Genomic DNA, 19,525 nt, shown 5'->3' on the forward strand with positions numbered 1-19,525 from the left:
CGTTGCGCTAGCATGCTAACCCGCCGGTTACCTTTGCGCTAGCATGCTAACCGCCGGTTAGCTTGTGCTACCCGGTTTGAGGCACTTACCTGTCCAACAGAAAGAACACCAGCTCTGCCTCACTCTTTCGCCATTGTCACTGGTCTGAATGGGGCCCAGTTGCTAATTTGAACAACTCCCACACTCACCCATACGCTGATTGGCTCAGGGAACCACAACAGCGCCCCTCCTGAAAACGTCCCGTGCAAAGCAAAACAACTGAATAGATGCAGAGGGAAGGGTCTCACAACGGTCTGCACACACACTCACCAACGCAAACACAGATGCCAATAAGTGATGGTTTGTATTATATTTGTAAAAGTCTATATTTTATTTTTCAGGGAAAATCCTACTTATTATACCTTTAATGTTTCCAAATCTATTGTTATGAATCGTGAGAAATGATCCATTATGTATGCTTCTAAACCTCATTTTGCAGCCGACTTCAGATAATTAATTTAGCCACTTTTACTCACACACACAAACAGTGCCGAGTATTCTGTGTACCTGCAAATGTCCGCCAGCGTCTCCCCAGCGCACCAGAGACAGATGGGTACGACGCTGAGCTGTCCCTCCTCACCAGAGTAGCCAGGAGCATAAACACGTCTGCCCAGCACACACACACCGAATCCCGGGTACCTGCGTCTGAAGAGGGAGAGAGTGAGTCACAAATTTTATGACACGAGACATCCAAAGAGCCACACTGCAGAGCGTACTGCAGGGAGGGTTGGGTAAATGTCAGAGCAGGACTTTTGTATCCGGCGCATCATTAAAGGTTTATATGCGATGGTATAAATTGAATGTATTTGCTTAAATTGATGCTTCCACTTGGATTAAACATAAGCTTCAGACCTAATCCTTTGGTATCCAGCATGAGCACTGCCACCAGAGCAGTCAACATCTGTTTCAGGAAGTCCATCTGGCCAATCATCTCCTTGCACACCATGACACATGCCTGCAACAGTTTGGCGAAGCCGGACAGGAACTGAAGTAACGTGACCATCTAAAAACATGCAGAAAAAAAGAAAAGATTAAGCACACGTGCGGGCGAACACGTTGCACAGACTTATGAGGCAGCAGAGGTTAAAGAAAGGCTGAAAATGGATGTATAGAGGGACTAAGTTATTCTGTTTTTAAAAGCTAATATTCCAAGCTGCAAAACAATGCTTTGAGTTTAAGCTTGTTGAATATTCCACCCACACTCAAATCTGGAGGTGCCCTCAGACAACCTCGCGCTGCACTGAAGCTGCCACTGCACTGTACAAACCCACGTTTTTTTTGTGGTAAGTCGTACTCGCACACACACACAAAAAAAGTTGAAAAACTCTTCAGAAGTGTCTATCAGTGTGTTCCTCACCTGGCTCTTGATGTCTTCTCTCTCTCCTGGTAGGACGGTGGGTGTTTTCAGCTCGTTCAGGCATTTCTCGATGGGCCCGATATCCACCAAACTGAGGAAGAAAGGAAAGATGATGGAAAATGAGTGTTTGTAAGAAGTGTCTAGAGGGGGATTAAGGCGAGAATTAGCATTAATTCTCTACGGAAACATAAATACACATATTTATTCATATCTTAAATCAAGATAAAAAATGACAAAAATATGTTACAAGGGCCTAAAGTGTTTATTTTATGACTTTTATTTACACAGTGAAACTTTTATTAAGAGACGATAATCATTTATCTAAACTTTAATATCTTAAACCCAAAAAACTTTTTATAGGATTTTATACTGTTTAAAATGCATGAATACAACAAACCCAACGTCCCATTAGGGCTGTGACGGTAACCGCATGACGCCAACAACAGGGTGGACCAGCTCCAGTCATCACCTCCATCTCCCTCATTAAAAATTCCTAAGTCTGCATAGTCCCCGCCCACTTTGTGCTACATTTCTTCTTTCGTAAAATTACGGCTGAAAACAAAACTTAAATCATTTAGTGGCAACTTGTTGAAACGTAGCTGACTTGAAATGTAGTAATTAGTCATGCAACGCTAACGTTAGTAGTCAGTAGTGGCTTTGTAAAAATGACGATGACGGTTACAGCTGGCTCGTGCATCGCAGAAGTGGTTGCCATAGGTTGGACATAATGATATGCAGAGCGTCACCCCGTCCATTAACGGGATTGGCTCCTGAGGTTTGTGGTTCAGCCTGTCCTTGTTACACTGCAGTTTAAAAGCAGACAGGCCCAGCCATGGTGATGACTGCTTTTGTTGTCCCTGATGTCTTGTAGCACATGAAAAACACCACATGGAGATGTTTACAAGGTGAAACACTGGATTTTCACTGGAGGGGATCTTTAAATACAGACCCAGTGATGTTGCCAGGTACGCGTCTCGCTCCTCTCTTTTAAAAATCACAGTAATCAGCAAAAGAAACCTCAACTAGCCCGTCAACACAGATTTAATTTTAACAAATACAAACTTAGTAGTGATGATAAACACGCGTTTCCACCGCTCATGCTGTGTTCACTCATGTCGATTATGTTTTACCGTCTGGGGGACGCACTATAGTGGAAAAAACAAAACATACTCCGGCAGCGCCCTGAGGCGGCGGTTAACCGCCAAACTACAAGGGGGTGTTACGGTGCGGACACACTGCACGCAACCAATTTTCTGCCTTCACTGGTGTCCGCCCAGCCTCGCTGGTCACTTATTGGCGTGAATTGAGGAGTTTTTTCAATCAAACCAACACCTCACAAGGTTTATTTATTCAATAGTATACCACCGTTTTCTTAAAATGAATGATTATGACATAAGGGAGAAAAGCTGTTCGAAAGTGGTGCTGCTTGCCTGGTGTGCGTCGCTCGGTATCCCAGCATGCTTTGAGTAGCGAATCGGGCTTGCAATACCAGGGGCAAATTTTCGCGAGTTGATGAGTTCAGCGTTCAGCATGTCCACACCATCAGTGTTTCACCGTGGTCACAAAATTCAGTACCGTCACAGCCCAACCTCCCATTCTGCGTTTTATTCATGATTAACACATCAGACGGTTGCTTGTGTCTGCATGTGGTCTCTTACCTGGCCAGTGCATGAAGGAGCTGGTGGTGTCGCACAGCAGTGAGGGTGAAATCTGGCAGGATGGCCAGCAGGTTAGCCAGCAGGCCACAGTGGGCCGTCATGAGTTCAGGAGTAACCATGACGACGGGTTCCACGGCGGAGGGCTCGCCCTGTCGGGAGTCTTGGGAGGTGACCGAGTCGCTGGTGTCTGTGTCACTCTGGCCTGTGAGACACATCAATAGACAGCTAATAGAGACGCCTCTTCAATGGAGCGCTGTGTGAATCACTTCTCTCTGTGACCACATAATGAAAACATCAAACAGCACTGCTTCTGAAGGAAAGTAAAGAAGGTTTATAAAGTATGAAGAACTAAACCATGCTGTGTTAGTATTACTGTAAATACATGTGTGCACACTTATACAGACAGACACACACTGTGTAGTCTCTCTGTTGTACCTTGAGCAGTCAGTCGGCTTGCAGGAGTATCTTCTGTGATGTTCAACGGGGAGGGACTCTTAGGGGTGTGTGGACCTGACCCTCTTATCTGTAACCAACAACATGAAACTATGAGGATCTACTTTACATAGTGCAGCTGTTTATTTCCAACATTTTAGTGACTTTGTGCATGCAGGAAGGTATTAAAGTAATGCAGACCACAGTGCTCGAAGTGGAGAGGGAGCTGGAAGGTCTGCTGGAGTTGACAGTAGGTGCCGGTGGCTCGCATCTCCAGACCCAGAGAGAATTCTCAGAATCTACATAAACATATTAATAAGCAAACTAAGTAAAAAGTGCTGAAGTACCACATGATCGAATCTACACAAAAGTAAAACCCACCCAGTGAGTTGCTCCGCTGAGGTAAAGATCCATTGGTGCGGACAGCACGAGGCTGCAGGTGGAAGGTGTACCTGCCTCGGTAACAACTGGAGGCAGAGGCAGCCACGTGTTGGAAGTACTGACAGTGGTAGAGCAGAGCCTGGAGAGCTGGAAGACCCACCATAGACACGCCGGACACCTCGTCGTGGACACAAGGGTGCTGGAAGATGACAGAGTTAGAGCAGGAAGGATGCAACGAGTATGTTGAATTGTTAAGCACAATATTTAAACTCCTCCTTCTCTGAAACAAGTAATGACAAATTATGAGGCTGTTTTGACAGAGATTTAAACTTTATTATAAGTCCTGGATGCCTGCGCCCTAGTAGAACTTCAATACGAGCAACTCCCCTTGTCTGAACCCTGCAGGACTCACGTTAAGAGTGGTTTTCCAGGAACAGAGAGGGGATAGAAACAAAAAGAAACTGAAGGAGAGAGGGAGAGAGGGAGAGAGAGAAAAAAAAACAGTTCACGGTCTATAAAAGCTTTTTAACTGGCTGGCAGAGCTGCTGACCTGCCAGTGGGAGTCCTTGGCCTCCTCAGCGTTGGCAGGCATGGGCATCACCAGCAGATTCTGCAGGATAAATGCAGCCTGGACACACACACACACACACACACACACACACACACACACACACACACACACACACACACACACACACACACACACACACACACACACACACACACACACACACACACACACACACACACACACACACACACACACAAAAGAGAGTTGTGCACACACTGGGTCAAGATAGACTGCATCAGCAACAGTGCCATCTGCCTGTATTTGGCTGGTAGTACAGAGAAGTCCAGCCACATTCACTGACCATAACAGGCTTTGTTAATGCAAGGTTTGATAGGGACAATACAGCAACAGTAAATGGTAAGTTTTAGGAGGGTTTATTTTGTCAAGCATCTCTGTAAATATCAAAACACTGCTCTATTTTCCCCCACAGAAGTTATCTATGTATAGAAATAAGATAAAAATGTTTCTGGGTTGTGCAGACCGAAGAAAAAGTTGTTACATCTTACCTCTCTGCGGACCATGCTGCTCTCCTGCTGATCCAGGAGGATGTTGAGCAACGTGCCCCACAGACCTCCACTGATGTTCTGACAACTGGCGCACAGAGCCTGGCACCCGCTGGGCACCGAGGACAGAGCTGCACCCAGACCCAAACTGGCACACCTCACCTGACGTGACAGGGGAGACGAAAACATGGATCGTATATGCACCTACATCCACTGAGTTAACTTATTGAATCTCCAAAAACGGGGATGCCTTTTTACTGACATTAAATGTAAACTTGGCTGTTCGTAAGACTAGAATTATAATGGCTGAGTCTTCCTTGTCAAGGGAGCCGCTTAGACTGACTTGTGTAGGAACTTATTTTGGGAGACAGACAGAGAATTTGGTGCGACTAGCTGTCATGTGCTTCTTTCTCTCTGCCACTTCTCGCACAACTCTTATGGGTTTCAATTTGTCCCACAAGTGAAGCATCTTCAAACTCTTAACTTATGACAGAAAGAGTTTATAAAGTAGAGCTGGAGAAAGTATTGTACTTTAGTGTCATCATATGTCGAAGTGTGAGGTGTGAAGTATGATTTAAGTCATGAATAGCTAGAGAGCGTCCTCACCTCTTGATCTCGGTCGACCCATAGCGGGATGAGCCAGGCCAAACCAAGCTGAGAGGTGCTGGCCTCCTCGACAGCTGCCTCATTCCCCAAAGACCACTGGGATATGAAGTCCTGATGAAGACAGAATAGAAAGAAAAACATGGTCTTGATAACATTCCAAAATATTTAGCAGGATTTCCATTACCCAGGTCTACTGTTGAGTCAATTGACCCGGGTCTGAATGCCGATTGTGACCTTTCCCACTAACCAAAAAAGCCGGGTGTTAGCGGGTTTGTTGACAGTGGGAAAGGCGCTTAAGGCTGAGGCCAGACACCCTGCGGAGGAAACTCATTTTGGCCGCTCGTATCTGCGATCTCATTCTTCCAGTCACTACCCAAAGCTCATAACCATAGGTGAGGGTTGGAGGGTAGTCCGACTGTGGTAGATTGAGAGCTTCGCCTTCCAGGTCAGCTCCTTCTTCACCACGACGGTCTGGTACAATGACCCGTCTGTCAGTCTCATGATCCATTCTACCCTCACTTGTGAACCCCGAGATACTTGAAAGCCTTCGCTTGGGGCAGAGTATTTTAATACATGTGCAGGATAAAGTCTGGCTGTAAAGGATGCTGACTTTCAGTCCTTATCACTGATTTCTAGTAGATAAAAAGACATTGTTGACACTTACCCTGTCTTTGTTCTCTGCCATCATCTCATGAGACAGGTGAAGCAAGCAGACGACAGCGTTCTTAGTCACACCTTTCCCCATGAAAGACAGAGAGTTTCCTCCCCACTCAACATAAAACGAGGAGATCACCTGTGAAAAAGGACACACAGTAAAACTGTTATCACATGAACACCTAAGACTGAACAAACAGCACTTAGTCTCTGAGTTGCTGATTGCTGTATGCTTGTCATGTAACACGCTGCATCCAAAGTAAAGCTAAATACAGCTGAGACTAATTATTTTGCCATCAGGATGTGGGACTGCGCTGAAGAACAGATGAAGAGAGAGGAGCCCAAGGCCTGCTGAGCTTTAGGGCCCTACAGTGCCGGGAGAGTCGGGTGAGAGGTGGGTCAGAGGGTGGAGAGGACGGAGGCTCGAGTGTTAGGGATCTGATTGTTAGACTGAAGTAGCCACCAGAGAGTTTGACGGAGAAGTAAATTAACCTTCAATCTTCAACTAGTATTAATGCACGTCCTTAAACGCGGCCTGTTAAAGCTGATGAACAAGGATAGGTATTGTGTAAACAGAATGGGCTATTCCACAGGGGTCTTCATTCCCAATCAAAAATAAAAGTTTGGACACCTCCGTGCTGAGGACTGCTGTGCAAGCTGGTCCACACTATTGTTTTTACGGACTGTTGAACAGCTGAACAGATGGAAAAGGCAAGGTTGATTAATCTCATCAGCATCTTCTCAGTGTGGCATATCTAATCAATGAGATTTTTACCTTTTGCAATTCATGTCCCGTAACCATATTCTGCTTAATTTTAATTAATTCCTCAGAAAGTACTGCGCTTTGCCTTTTCTTCATTTCTGTTGGCAGCCTCGGCTCTGATGAGAGGGGAAGGAGGCGTGCATGTGCCCGTGCAACACATGAGCATATGCACACACGCTTAGCAGTCACAGAACGTTGCTCACACACCTCAAGTAGCCCGCTGAGATACTTGGAGCAGAGGGACACGGGCTCCAGGTTAGGGCAGTGGGAGCTCCAGCCAGGCTGGGCAGTCAGGCTGACCATGCCCTGCAGTGTCCTCTCCAGGCTGGGAAGGCCATAGAAGCGCGGGGCGTCGGACACCCGCAGGCTCTGAAGCAAACGGACTGCCAGCTGGCTCTTGAAGGGGCCTGCTAGTGCCAGACAGAGCCTGGACGGAAAGGAGCGGGCAGAGTGAGAAAGAGTGAGGAATACGCAAACAGGACAGGCAGGAGGGAAGTTAACAGGAAAACAGACAATAATGTTTACGTCAACTCTATGTAAGTCTTTTTGACATTTATCTTCATATGTAAATGACTAAGCTAGCAGGATTTCCATCACTAATGAACTGAAAAAACCCTTACATCCCTTACAGAGGAGGAACGCTTCAGCACCTTTTTTCCTTCTGATGATGTTCATCATTTTTCTAACCCCACAGGAAGCCTGAATAGCAGTACACAAGAGTTTATTCAGCTTCCCTGTGCACTAACAGAGCAAAAATAGAAGTTATTTCAAACATTTTTAATTAAAAATTAATTTGAAAAAGTAGGAATTCTGTGGCATGCTGTCAACAGGCGAAATTATGCCTCTGAATGTTGCCCTGAACTGTACCTGCAGAACTAAGAGCTTCACTGTACATTTGTGAGCAGAAAAAGGTCATTCCAACCGATTCTAGCCTTATAAAGCAAGAAATAAAAAATCTTCCAACATTATAAATAACTTTAAATCACACAGTTTTATGTTTCACACCTAATATTCAAACCAAGATGATAAAGCACTGTGCATTTTGCCAACCTGTCAGTGGTGTTGGTAAGTCGGAGGAGGAGGATGTTAAAGAAGCTTGTAAGCTCTCTCTGCAGTCTCTGGCTGACGTGGTTCTTCAGTTCCTCCAGCTCTCCTGAGCTCTGAGTTGAAGTCTGGGTCTCCACGCCAAGCAGCAAATTGAGAAGGGACGCAGCCTCCTGGATGATTAATGTATGAATGGAACAATGAAACAATTGGATTCTTTGGATAGATCATATATGTAATTATTTTGTATTTCCCTAATTTATTACTTGAAGGGCCAGTTAGCCGATTTTCATCCTCAGTCCGATCATGCTATTATGGGGAGCTAATGCCGTTATGGTAGAACAAAAATGCAATTTGGCTCAGTGCCTTTGGAGGACGTTATCCGCTTCTCCAATGGGCCCTGGAAAACCTCCGCCAGACTACGTAAAACGCGTCATCTGGCGGAGGCCAGGGAGCTGGCTGAACTACACTTCTTCAATCTAGGACGCCCGCCTCCGATGTCATGACTTGTTCAAAATCATCAGGTTTGAAATGTAGACTGCAGACCCGAAGACGATCCACCGGTATATTCTTGTCGTATTTCAGATTCTGTACCACTGAGCCATTGCCTGCAGCAAAAACGGTAGTATTTCACTCCAGCGTCTCTTGCTGGGCTGTTCTTTTCAGAGGAGGCGCAATGCATGCTGGGTGTTGTAGGAATGTAGAATGGGCGAAACCACAAGCTGTTTGTACAACTTTCTCCATCCATCCAGACAGTGGCATTTATCAGGCCAAACTGCTCATTTTAAGCTCCTGTGAGGAGCTATGAGTTTGTGTCGATTTTAGCGCCCCGTGGAAAAAGAAGTACCACTTATCTCTTTTCTGATTTTGTCCTGTACACATGTAAGTCGTTTGCTGAGAATCTTTGCCATGAAAAATGTAAACAAAGGCTGAGTATCTACAAAGAAATAATCAATCTTGTCACTGTTGGTCTTGTTTGCTTTTGTAGGTCATATAGATGCATCTGTATTAATTTCAGTCTGTTTCATAACCACCAAAAAACTCCTCACAGGAGCTTTAATAATGCTCTTAGCTTGTCTCCTTTAACTTCACTGACCTTTTTTTACATGGTTGTTTTCGATACGTATGAATATCTACACCATTTCTTTTATTTTTTGCCTTCTTGTACTTACAAATGTTATACAAAAAGAGGATTTAGTTCACGCTGGGCATTTTGGCAGTTGCCATCTTGGTTTTTAGGAGCCAGACGTGACCATATTTGGATGAGAACGTGGAACCTGGGGGGAGGGAAGCTTAGCAAATGCTAATTATCAGCTAACGCTAACAAGCTACCGATGTAAGCCTCAGTAATTTAAATGGCGAACAGGCTTTAAACAAAATAAACAGGTGACATGATAAAAAGTAAATATAAAGAACTCTGTTGAATGCATGCACATCTTAAAGTGCATCCCCTTTTTCAGTAGGATCATTAACATAAGTTGATTTTGAAGTATTAAAGTATTAGTAAAAAAACACACTGACCCATGCACGGGAGATTTTGAGGTGGCTGACAGCCATGTTTAAACAAGCAACACTCTCATAACACCCTCCATATTTCCCTGCAAAACCCAGAACTAGGAGTGCCAAGCATGCACAATTTCGTCTTGAGCAGTGCACACGAAGTAGATAGTTAATGGGAGTGTAGAGAACGACAGATGTTCCTGAAACAGCTCAGTAATTACAGAAAAGTCGGAGCGGAGCAGAGCTGTTCACCCCTACCAGGCATTCAATCTGAGTCTGCTTTGGCTGCCAGGGGAGGGCTTATTGTTTACACACACATTAATGAGAAAGCCAAGGTGAGACTGATTAAATCCTAAAAGTAGCTCTCGCTGCTAAAACAGTGCAGTTATTCTTCTCCTCGGGCGAACATATGACTCCAACTTTGTGTTAAGAGCTCAGGAAATAATCTCTGCCGCAGGTCTGAGGTGCTCCGCTGTGATACTATTTTCCTGCCCTTATGAGACAGTAATATGTTTGGCTTGTCTGACGGCATGTGACTTATTCAAACTTTGATTACAGGTATATAACCCTCTGTGTCGGAGAGGGGAGAGCCTAACCAGATTACTAGCTAACAGAGATGCAAACACACATCTGCATACAGACACAAAAGGGAAGCTACAGTACATGAGTACACATTAAAAAAAGACTGCTAGCATGCTGAGATATGACCTGACTATAGGCTCTATAGATCCAACACTCATGCATCTATACAACAACAACATCTTTTGTAGTGAGGTTTTACTTGCCTTGCTTGTCCAGAAAGTGTGAATAATTTGTACCTGGTTGAGAAGCAGCTCCAGTATCCAGCGCAGGTCCTCGTCCTCGGGGTCAGATGTAGACTCAGTGTTCACCTGTTTGAAGTAGGCATTCAAAAATGCAACAATGCCCACCAGCAACCTCTCATCCTCCACACAGGCCGGACGCACCTGGAGAAACCTGCAGGGAGAGAAGAGGCAGAGACTGTGACAGCAAGAGGAAGAGGGCCTGGTTAAAATGCAGTATCCATTGTTCTTTATTCTTTAAAGTCTACTGATTAAGTTTAATTCTATCCCAAAAACTTTTTCTACCTTGTTTAATTCTTTCCCAAGTAAAATTTCAGCCTTAAAAAGAGAGGAATCAAAAACTTGTTTCATGTCCTTAGGGAAGCTTTTATATTTGTATCAGGCACTTTAAAAGGGAAAAAAGTAAAAAAGAAAGAAAACCTGGCAGCTTCAATGAGAAAAAAGGTTTTCAAAGTAATAAATTCATGTAAAGTTTTTAAAATAAGACAGAAATGTGAAGGCTACATTTGGCATACTGTCATTTGTCATTAAATACTTCTTTGATTGGCTAAATCCACAAACCTTAAACAGGGGGTATGATGCTGTTTCACATTTTAAGACATGTTACAATGTTGGATGTCCAGACTAAACGTGGGTGAAGTTTCAAATCTGTAGGTAAAAGTATGATCACTAGGCTTCTCAGCTCAGTCTGCAGGCTGCTGTGAACACCAGGTTTCGCTCAGTTTTTTTCTACACGCTGCACTTTGTGACATCAAAAAGTGCAGAGAGCTGGCCAATCAGAAGAAAGTGGGTTTGTAGGGGCGGGTTTTCTTAAAGGGACAGAGCTGACAGAGGCTGTATGAGGGCCTGCAAAGAGCAACAGTGTGATAAAAATGACGAGTTCTTTTAACTGTAAATGATGCTAAGCTATCCACAGGAATCACTGAGTGAAATATGAAGCTTGAAATTTGCATAACACCCCTCCTTGAACGAGACTAAACATTTACATCCATGCTAGCTGCTTTGTGCGGCTGTACTGCAGGCTTAATGCTAACATTAGCGGGGTCTAAATTCAGGGGCTGCATCCTTTGAAGGAGGCAGGCTGCAAAGTATGAGTCATTGTCGTCTACGGCTGTTGTATTTTGAAGGCTCCTTGTTGTTGCCATTGTATTGTTCACATAATTAATGTAAAAATTATTTAGTTTGGTATTTAAGTTTGGTGTTATGTTACACATACATTGCCTTTCAGTATTTCGTTTCGTATAAGTAGTCATGCTTTTATTTTGAAGTTACTTTTAAGTGTCATTGGGCTGCGTGATCAGGATTCATCACCTGCAAGCAACAGCAAGCACACACTTCTCGGCTCCGCAAAGGTTTATGCAGGGCACGTCGTCAAAATATTCCCTTTGATAGCATGCAGCAGCCAACGAGGTAATTGTTTTGTTTGTTTCTATTTTACTTTGATAACGTTATTCACATGCTGTGCATGTTTTTTTATGTTTATCTAATGTCGTATTTATATTGTCTTGTTGACTGTGTAGTTTTCACGGTGGATTTGGAGGACAAGCCCTGATTTAGCCTGTAGCAAGAAAACCACTGCTTGGAGGGAATTATACTCCTTTTCCCGGGCCCTGAAGGATCCATCAGGTGCATCCTTCACTGCCCAACATATCCCGAGAGTGATGGCGGACTCTTAAAGGGCTGAGGAATACACTTTTAAACATAAAAGTTTTTGATATCAACTCAATCTAATAGCTAGCGATACAGCTAGTTAGCCTGCGAGCTACCTGTTGCTAGACAACAGGAGCAGCATTTAGTGACGCAAGGATAAGGGCGGGAACAGCTGGTGATGCAAACTGAAATCCTCTGCAGACCAGACCGTCTCATTTCAGTTTGGCCGTAGCGGTCTACACAGGCTACGAATGACTCATCCTACGGTGCCTGCATCCTTCGAAGTGAGACACAACAACACACTAACTGTCTTGCTTATAAGCATGTGAAGCCTATGCACAGAATGGTGTATTGACTTTGTATGCAGTGTACCTGGTCACTGCTGCCTGCCAGCTGAGGGACTTAAGAGTGTCCCTGCAGCTGTGGGTGGGGACGTGAGGGAGGGCCAGTCTATCAATCAGCAAATAGAGGCTGAGCCTGGAGAGGGCAGAGGTCACCGTGCTGTGTCCCGCTGCCATGACGATGGCCTGGATGCAGTCCTGCAACGCAGCGGGAAGGTGCATCGCCTGCAGCGACAGAACCTGTGCTTCCGAGAGCTTCAAGTCAGGATGAAATCTGCAGGGAACAACATGTAAATGGTTAAATATAAATATATTCAAATCCAGATTAGATGCCTATTGATGTGATGCATAAGTAGCATCCTCATAAGAATACTAATGCCGGCATTAATAAACATATTTGATCAGCAATCTGGAGGGATGAGACGTTTATGAGTCATTCAAAGAGAAACGTTTTCTTAGAATTGCTTGCAACTGAATCAGGCATCAAACCAGCCACAATCAAAAAGCAATGCAAAACCAAACTGTCAAACATCTAGAGAAAAAAACATAGACAATAAATTGATTATAAGGTTTAAACAAGTCTTTCTTGCTCCATTACAGCACTGTTTGAGATTTACTTTCAGCTGGATTGATCCGTCTATGCTGTGTTTTAAACATCTTTGCTGTAATCAAGCTGGTTTAAACTGTTCGAGAGACATTCTCATCTGTTTGAATTAGGTCACATTAGAAGTAAATGAAGACAGATGAAACACAAGATGCTTAGCCTCTGAAACTAATTCTTTACTGTGATTCTTCACCAGAGAGTACATTGAAAAGGAGTGATGTGTTGCAGGATTTTTCTTTTTAAATATCCTGCTATGGAATTATCATTCTGGTCAGTTTCTCCGACAGCCTCCTCAAACTAATTATCCTAAATGAATGCAAATATTCTGATGAAAACATGAAGATTTAACAGATAATTGAATATACTTTACGTGACCCAACAACTATAAATGTGAAGGACAACTTGTGCTCTTTTTTTATGGAACACTTTTTTTTTTACCCAAAAAAATCCAAGGGGAGAATTCACGAAGAATATATTGGGGCCGCTGATAGCTCCATAAATCGCGCATCATTTGCCCCCGCTATCTGCTCCGTCTCAAGGTCTGATTCACAAAGCAAATTGCTCTGATGATATTCAAGCGCAAACCCCATAAAGTCCATAAAGTTTTACAGATCCATGCAGTTTGCTCTTGTTTTGTGTCTGATAGTGGGAGAAGCTGTCTGCACTTCCACTCCACTTTAACCCTCTGCGTGTGCTTGGAGAATGAGTCTTTTTGTGTCGTTTGCACAGGTTTAGTCGCCGGAAAAGCCACGCAATCCTTTAGTGAATTCCCCCTATGCTAAGACCCCACTGCATTCGAAACAGCCATTAAGGTCCTCACTCATCAACATTGGCAGAGTCGCCCCGCAGCTCTTCAAGAAGGTTGTCTATTCCAGAATGCCACGCTGTGTTCCAGGCCACCTGTAGGGCTTGGCGGGCGGGTGCCAGGGTCAGCAGGTCAGAGGAAGGCGGCAGGACACAGCAGTACGGGCTGACAGCGTGATGAGTCGCTGCTTGGAACGGGATGTTGTACCTAGGAGGGAGAAGATTTAGGTGATTAGCAAACTGTTGAAGGGACCTTTAAAAGCAAACATGACCCAAATAAGAGAGTTCACAGCTCACCTGCGTATTAGTGGCAGCGGTAGGGAGAACGGTGCGAGGGTCACGTCTGTGTTCGATTTGTCCGACCTGATACGACAGAGAAAAAAGATATCATAGCAAAATATTCAATGGATGCACATTTTATTTTAGAAGCTTGGAAATCTCAGAGAGGAAAAATAAACTCACCATATTTCAATGCTTGCAATCTCATCAAACAGCAGCAGACTCATTAAGACGGCAATATCACTCCCATTGCCTTTGTTCTCCTTCAATATCAGGGAAGCTATAATGAAGACACAACATGCACAATTTACATAATAACCACAACCTAAACTTTCTCACTCAGTCTAATGGAAACATTAAAGGACTTTTAAACTCCATTAAAGAAACAAACACTTCAATACTCATTTCAAAACTCTAACTGGGAACACACAATGACAGTGCCAATCCATAAGAGGCTTTGCTTTCTTTAAGACATTATGATAACTCTTTAAACTAAGTTGTACAAACATAACATCAAAGTATATAAAACGTCTCTATAACACTAAAAAAAAAGTCTTAATCTGAGCAAAAACGATCTCGAAATATACAGATAGTCACATTTAAATTGGGAGTAACTGACAATTTAGCTACAAATATCTGAGCTTCTGTATACACCGATCAGCCATAACATTATGACCACCTGCCTAATATTGTCTAGGTCCCCCTTCTGTCGCGAAAACTGACTTGTCGAGGCATGGACTCCACTAGACCTGGTATCTGGCAGCAAGATGTTAACAGCAGATCCTTTAAGTCCTGTAAGTTGCGAGGTGGGGCCTCCATGGATCGGACTTGTTTGACCAGCACATCCCAGCACATTATCGTGCTGAAAGAGGCCACTGCCGTTAGGGAATATTGTTTCCATGAAGGAGTGAACTTGGTCTGCAACAATGTTCAGGTAGGTGGTACGTGTCAAAGTAACATCCACATGAATGGCAGGACCCAAGGTTTCCCACCAGAATATTGCACAAAGCATCACACTGCCTCTGCCAGCTCGCCTTCTTCCCATCGTGCATCCTGGTGCCATGTCTTCCCCAGGTTAGAGACGGACACGCACTAGGCCATCCATACGATGTCAAAGAAAACGTGATTCATCAGACCAGGCCTCCTTCTTCCATTGCTCTGTGCTCCAGTTCTGATGATCACGTGTCCATTGTAGGCGCTTTCGGTGACCTCCATGGATTGGACTTGTTTGTCTTCTTCAGGAATTTAAGCGACTGTAGCTCCTCTGTTGATTGGACCACACAGTCCAGCCTTCACCCATCTAGCGCATCAATGACCCGGTCACAGGTTCACTGGTTTTCCTTCCTTGGACCACTTTTGGTCAGTCCTGACCACTGCAGACCGTGAACGCCTCACAAGAGCTGCAGTTTTGGAGATGCGCTGACCCAGTCGTCTCGCCATCACAATTTGGCCCTTGTTAAAGTCCCTCACATCCTTACACTTGCCCTTTTTTCCTGCTTCCAACACGTCAACTTCGAGGACAAAATGTTCACTTGCTGCCTTACATATCCCACGCACTGACAGGTGGCATTGTAACAAGATAATCACTTCACTTGTGGTCATAATGTTATGGCTGATCGCTGTAAATAAACTACAGCGTTCCAGATAAAGCTGCTGGTGTTGAGCTCCATATCAACAAGTTGCATCACACTGATATACCACTTATAACAGTGTGACATAAAAGCTCTGCTTCAATGGACGACTTGTCATCTCTTCATTTTTTAAGAATGTGCCCCCGAGCTACACCACACAATGCGTATAGCTGTTACTTAATGAGTTGTCTTGTGAACGTACCCCTGAGCACTGTGAGGAGCAGGAGGTTGCGCTGTGCCAGGCTGTGCCTCAGAGCTGGATCTGCATACACCAGCTTCCTCAGGATGCAAACACAAGGCTCCAGCAGGCAGTCTGAGCTCTGGGGACAACAGCAACATACGCACTCAGTGTTTAATTGCAGGGAAAACACAAACACACACACATATTCTCTTTCTGTCTCCTCCTGCTTAGTGTTTCGCACGTACAAATGCACAGGGCCTCTTTACTGTCTCTTCACATGAGCTAAACTGGAATTCTGTGATTGCACAGGTTGCAGGTGACGAAGGTTTGGGACGAATATGACCTGCAGGCTTCCCTCATTTACACACTTGTTAGCTGAGAAAAATTCTCTGTGGCCCTGCCGCTCCACCTCCATGTAGTCAGAAATGCTGGACGATTACCCCTGTTAGCAGCATCTGATTCGAGGCCTGGGAATGATCAGCAGACTGCAGTAACTAGAGGGTAAACATCACTGCTGACCAGGGCCTGTCTGACACTATTAATACAGGCCATTTCATCCTTCTATCATGCACGCCTCAGTGGGTTTCCTCCACATCCGCTGGCAACACATGTACTTAGAAGAGCAGGAAACGTACAAAACTGGGAGCACGTCACTGCATATATGAGACACAGGGTTTGTTGTATTTGGCTTCAACAGCGTCTCATTCAGCACACATATATTCATCACTTTTCAGGTTTGTGTTTACCGTGTTGCCGTTTACACTCTCCATAATGAAAGAAATGACTTTGTCGGTTATTCCCAGATTCTTCAGCGCTGGATGCATTGTTGTGTCTGCAGGGGAAGAGAACAATTCAATATACTGACAACAAACATTTGCATAATCAACAACTATTTGCGCTTCGTGGTTTTCTTAAACATATGGTGGTGGGAAGCGACGGAACAAACTCTGCTGCAGTGGTTGCAAATTCTTCTCACAAAGAAGAGTTCACAAGAATGTGTCTACAAGACTTCTGTTTAGTTTCAAACCTCGTTTTCTGTGATTATTAATTTGGATATACACTTCTTTATGAAATATCAGGCTTAAAGGGGGGTATTATGCCAATTTCAAGCTTCATATTTCACTCTGTTATACCTGCTGAGTAGCTCAGCATAATAAACAGTTAAAAAAACATTTTTCTCACACTGGTGCTCTGTGCAGGCTCTCATACAGCCTCTGCCTGAAACGACTCAGTCAGCTCTGTCCCTTTAAGAAACCCCGCCCCTACAAGCCCACTTTCTTCTGATTAGCTCTCCGAAGCCTGCTGAGGCTGTGACATCACAAAGTGCAGCGTGTAGAAAGTACTTTCTGAAACCTGGCGTTCACAGCAGACTGAGCTGAGAAGCCTCGGGATTACTCCAACTTCATCCACGTTTAGTTTGGACATTATAAAAATATATATATATACTGTAATATCCGGACTATAACACGCAGTCTTTTATTGGGGGTATCCCAGAGGGAAAAAGGTTTTGTATAGCCATTTATTAATATTTATTTTCAATTTCAATTTATTTTCATTCAAATCACATAAATTCTGTCCATCTGTTTTCGCCATGTCGAGTTCTCAATCCTGCTAGCTACCGTTGTTGTAGCTAGCAGTAGCTGGCAGCCTACGGTAACGTTGATTGTTGTGACAGTGGTGGCTGCAATGGCGATCAGGACGGTGCATGTCCGTGACAAAGCGTAAGCACGTTACTTCTCCTCACTTAAAACAGCACTGCAGCCTATTGTAAATCTGAGACGTTGTAGCAGCTTGGACCCGGAAACAGTTTAATGCGGAGCTGTGACGTCACCATTCAACAACCGACAACTTTAGCTAGTTTATAGTGTCATCGTCTATGTTAAATACCTCTCCCTGCTTTTTATACTGGCATATTGGTCACACCAGTATATAGGACGCAGCCCACTTCTTAGATGAAAGAAATGTATTAGAAGTGGGTCTTATACACCAAATTTTAAATGTGAAACAGCATAATACCCCCTCTTTAACATATTTCTCAAAGCAACTATTAAAGGGATTTTAACCCTTACAAGAGTTCAAAGTATAGCCAGTCTGTGTGTTTCCCATTTCATATACTTCTAAAGGAGCACTCCAATCATAAAGAGGTAGATTTAACATGTGGTTATAAGGCATTACCCCGTCAGAGCTTAGATAAGCATGGATGACTTTAAAATAAAAATAAATGAGACATGCTGTACGTTACGTCATCCATTTTTAAAGACATCTCACCTTGGAGCACGACAGCGAGCTGCTCTGCTGCCGATCTTTTCAGGGAGATGTCAACAGTGCCTGAGGTCATGATACAAAACAGCTTCTCCACTGACTCCACCTGATCGGCATCAAACACATTCAATATAAGCAGAAATCTTTCTAAGCGTGTTGCTTTTTCTGCGTATGTGTATTTAAATACCTTAAGGACAGACTTGTTGCTGGTGTCCAGCGTGATGTCTAAAGAGTTCCTGAGGCAGAAGAGATTTGGAAGAGAGGAGATCACTTGTTGATCCAAGTCTGGTCTGGCTGTGTTGGCATCATCAGCGCTGGTGAGGTGGGGCAGGATCTGTTGCGCTGCTGCTCTTCTCACGCTGTTAATAATGAGCAGAATTTATGCAAAACTTAGATATTAATATTTAATTCACAGGTTCAAAGATGAATAGAAACTACATAAAAAAGCTGATGAAGCAAGCCTTCTGTCTGCATTAGAGCACTAATAGAGAGTGAATCATGTTATATTACTTTTTGTGTTTTTAGACAAATGGTGATTGGTTGTCGAAAATTGTCTGGCAGGGCAGACAAATCTATTATCTGCTGCCAGAATTTGCCAGGGCTTGTCTCCTGGCCAGTGTCTGGTGTTAATTTCCATCTCTATCAATATTCATAGACTGGGACTGGAGAGCTGTTTTACACAGGCCTCACTGAGGATTTAGACGACTTGATGAGCACATCATCTGACAGCAACAGACAGTAGTAATATGTCCATCACATCGTTTTATTAAAATGCAGAATATTTACTCTCTCAGGAGTTATTCTGGTTCAGAAAAAATCCCAACATCAAGCAAAGACACATAAAAAGACGTGTACACAAACGCATGCATCTCTGATATGGGCAGACACGTGGGCCGGCACATAACACCCAAACGCTCACGAACAAAGACAAACGCTGACAAAAGGAAGACCCAGAGCCCGGACTTACGTGGGTTGTTTGGTGAAAAGGAGTCGCAGCGCTGCTTTTAACTTGGCCGTGCTTTGAAGCACATTGTCTCTCACCACGTCCGATATGTCACTTATCAGCAGGACACAGTTTCCCAGTGACTCCTCAGTGCTGGCGTAACCCTGCACACACACACAGAGAGAAACACACACAATCCTCAGACTGCCTTGGCAGACAATGGAGCGAACAATGGGGAATTCCATCTAAGCAGCACAACAGTAAATAAAATATGCATCGCTTTGATTACGGGTGGTTTCATTTCATCTCTTGTTGACATGGCGGGCCCATCTCTGAATGGCCTCCTTGAATTAAATCACACTTGACAGCCTAGTCAAAACCTCATGTATATTCATGAAGAATTTCCAGGCTTTCTGTTGCCTGAAACTGAACAATTAATAAAAGCTTGCACCCAAAAAAGGAAACAATATAACACAGAAAATATGTAAATGAGAGAGTAAC

At 44.0% G+C, this 19,525-nt stretch overlaps 1 protein-coding gene across 1 annotated transcript in view; it reads right to left on the reverse strand.

The window, feature by feature from the left end:
• The window catches only part of rttn (rotatin), a 39,200-nt gene that overhangs the window by 9,032 nt on the left and 10,643 nt on the right, over nt 1–19,525 (reverse strand). Inside the window, exons 17-39 of the mRNA XM_069667206.1 lie at nt 19,049–19,188; nt 18,269–18,440; nt 18,088–18,187; nt 16,566–16,651; nt 15,841–15,958; nt 14,191–14,287; nt 14,026–14,091; nt 13,745–13,936; nt 12,352–12,594; nt 10,327–10,483; nt 8,015–8,181; nt 7,172–7,391; nt 6,212–6,340; nt 5,548–5,658; nt 4,945–5,103; nt 4,418–4,495; nt 3,868–4,066; nt 3,688–3,785; nt 3,490–3,577; nt 3,055–3,256; nt 1,397–1,487; nt 892–1,042; nt 547–684 (exon numbers count right to left, since the gene is read on the reverse strand). Of these exons, the coding sequence (XP_069523307.1) occupies nt 547–684; nt 892–1,042; nt 1,397–1,487; nt 3,055–3,256; nt 3,490–3,577; nt 3,688–3,785; nt 3,868–4,066; nt 4,418–4,495; nt 4,945–5,103; nt 5,548–5,658; nt 6,212–6,340; nt 7,172–7,391; nt 8,015–8,181; nt 10,327–10,483; nt 12,352–12,594; nt 13,745–13,936; nt 14,026–14,091; nt 14,191–14,287; nt 15,841–15,958; nt 16,566–16,651; nt 18,088–18,187; nt 18,269–18,440; nt 19,049–19,188 (3,202 nt within the window). The remainder of the gene's footprint in view (nt 1–546; nt 685–891; nt 1,043–1,396; nt 1,488–3,054; nt 3,257–3,489; nt 3,578–3,687; nt 3,786–3,867; nt 4,067–4,417; nt 4,496–4,944; nt 5,104–5,547; nt 5,659–6,211; nt 6,341–7,171; nt 7,392–8,014; nt 8,182–10,326; nt 10,484–12,351; nt 12,595–13,744; nt 13,937–14,025; nt 14,092–14,190; nt 14,288–15,840; nt 15,959–16,565; nt 16,652–18,087; nt 18,188–18,268; nt 18,441–19,048; nt 19,189–19,525) is intronic.

Source organism: Semicossyphus pulcher, unplaced genomic scaffold (assembly GCF_022749685.1).
Source record: "Semicossyphus pulcher isolate SPU_LCO1_2020_fin unplaced genomic scaffold, fSemPul1.0.p SCAF_18, whole genome shotgun sequence".
NCBI classification, from domain to species: Eukaryota; Metazoa; Chordata; class Actinopteri; order Labriformes; family Labridae; genus Semicossyphus; species Semicossyphus pulcher.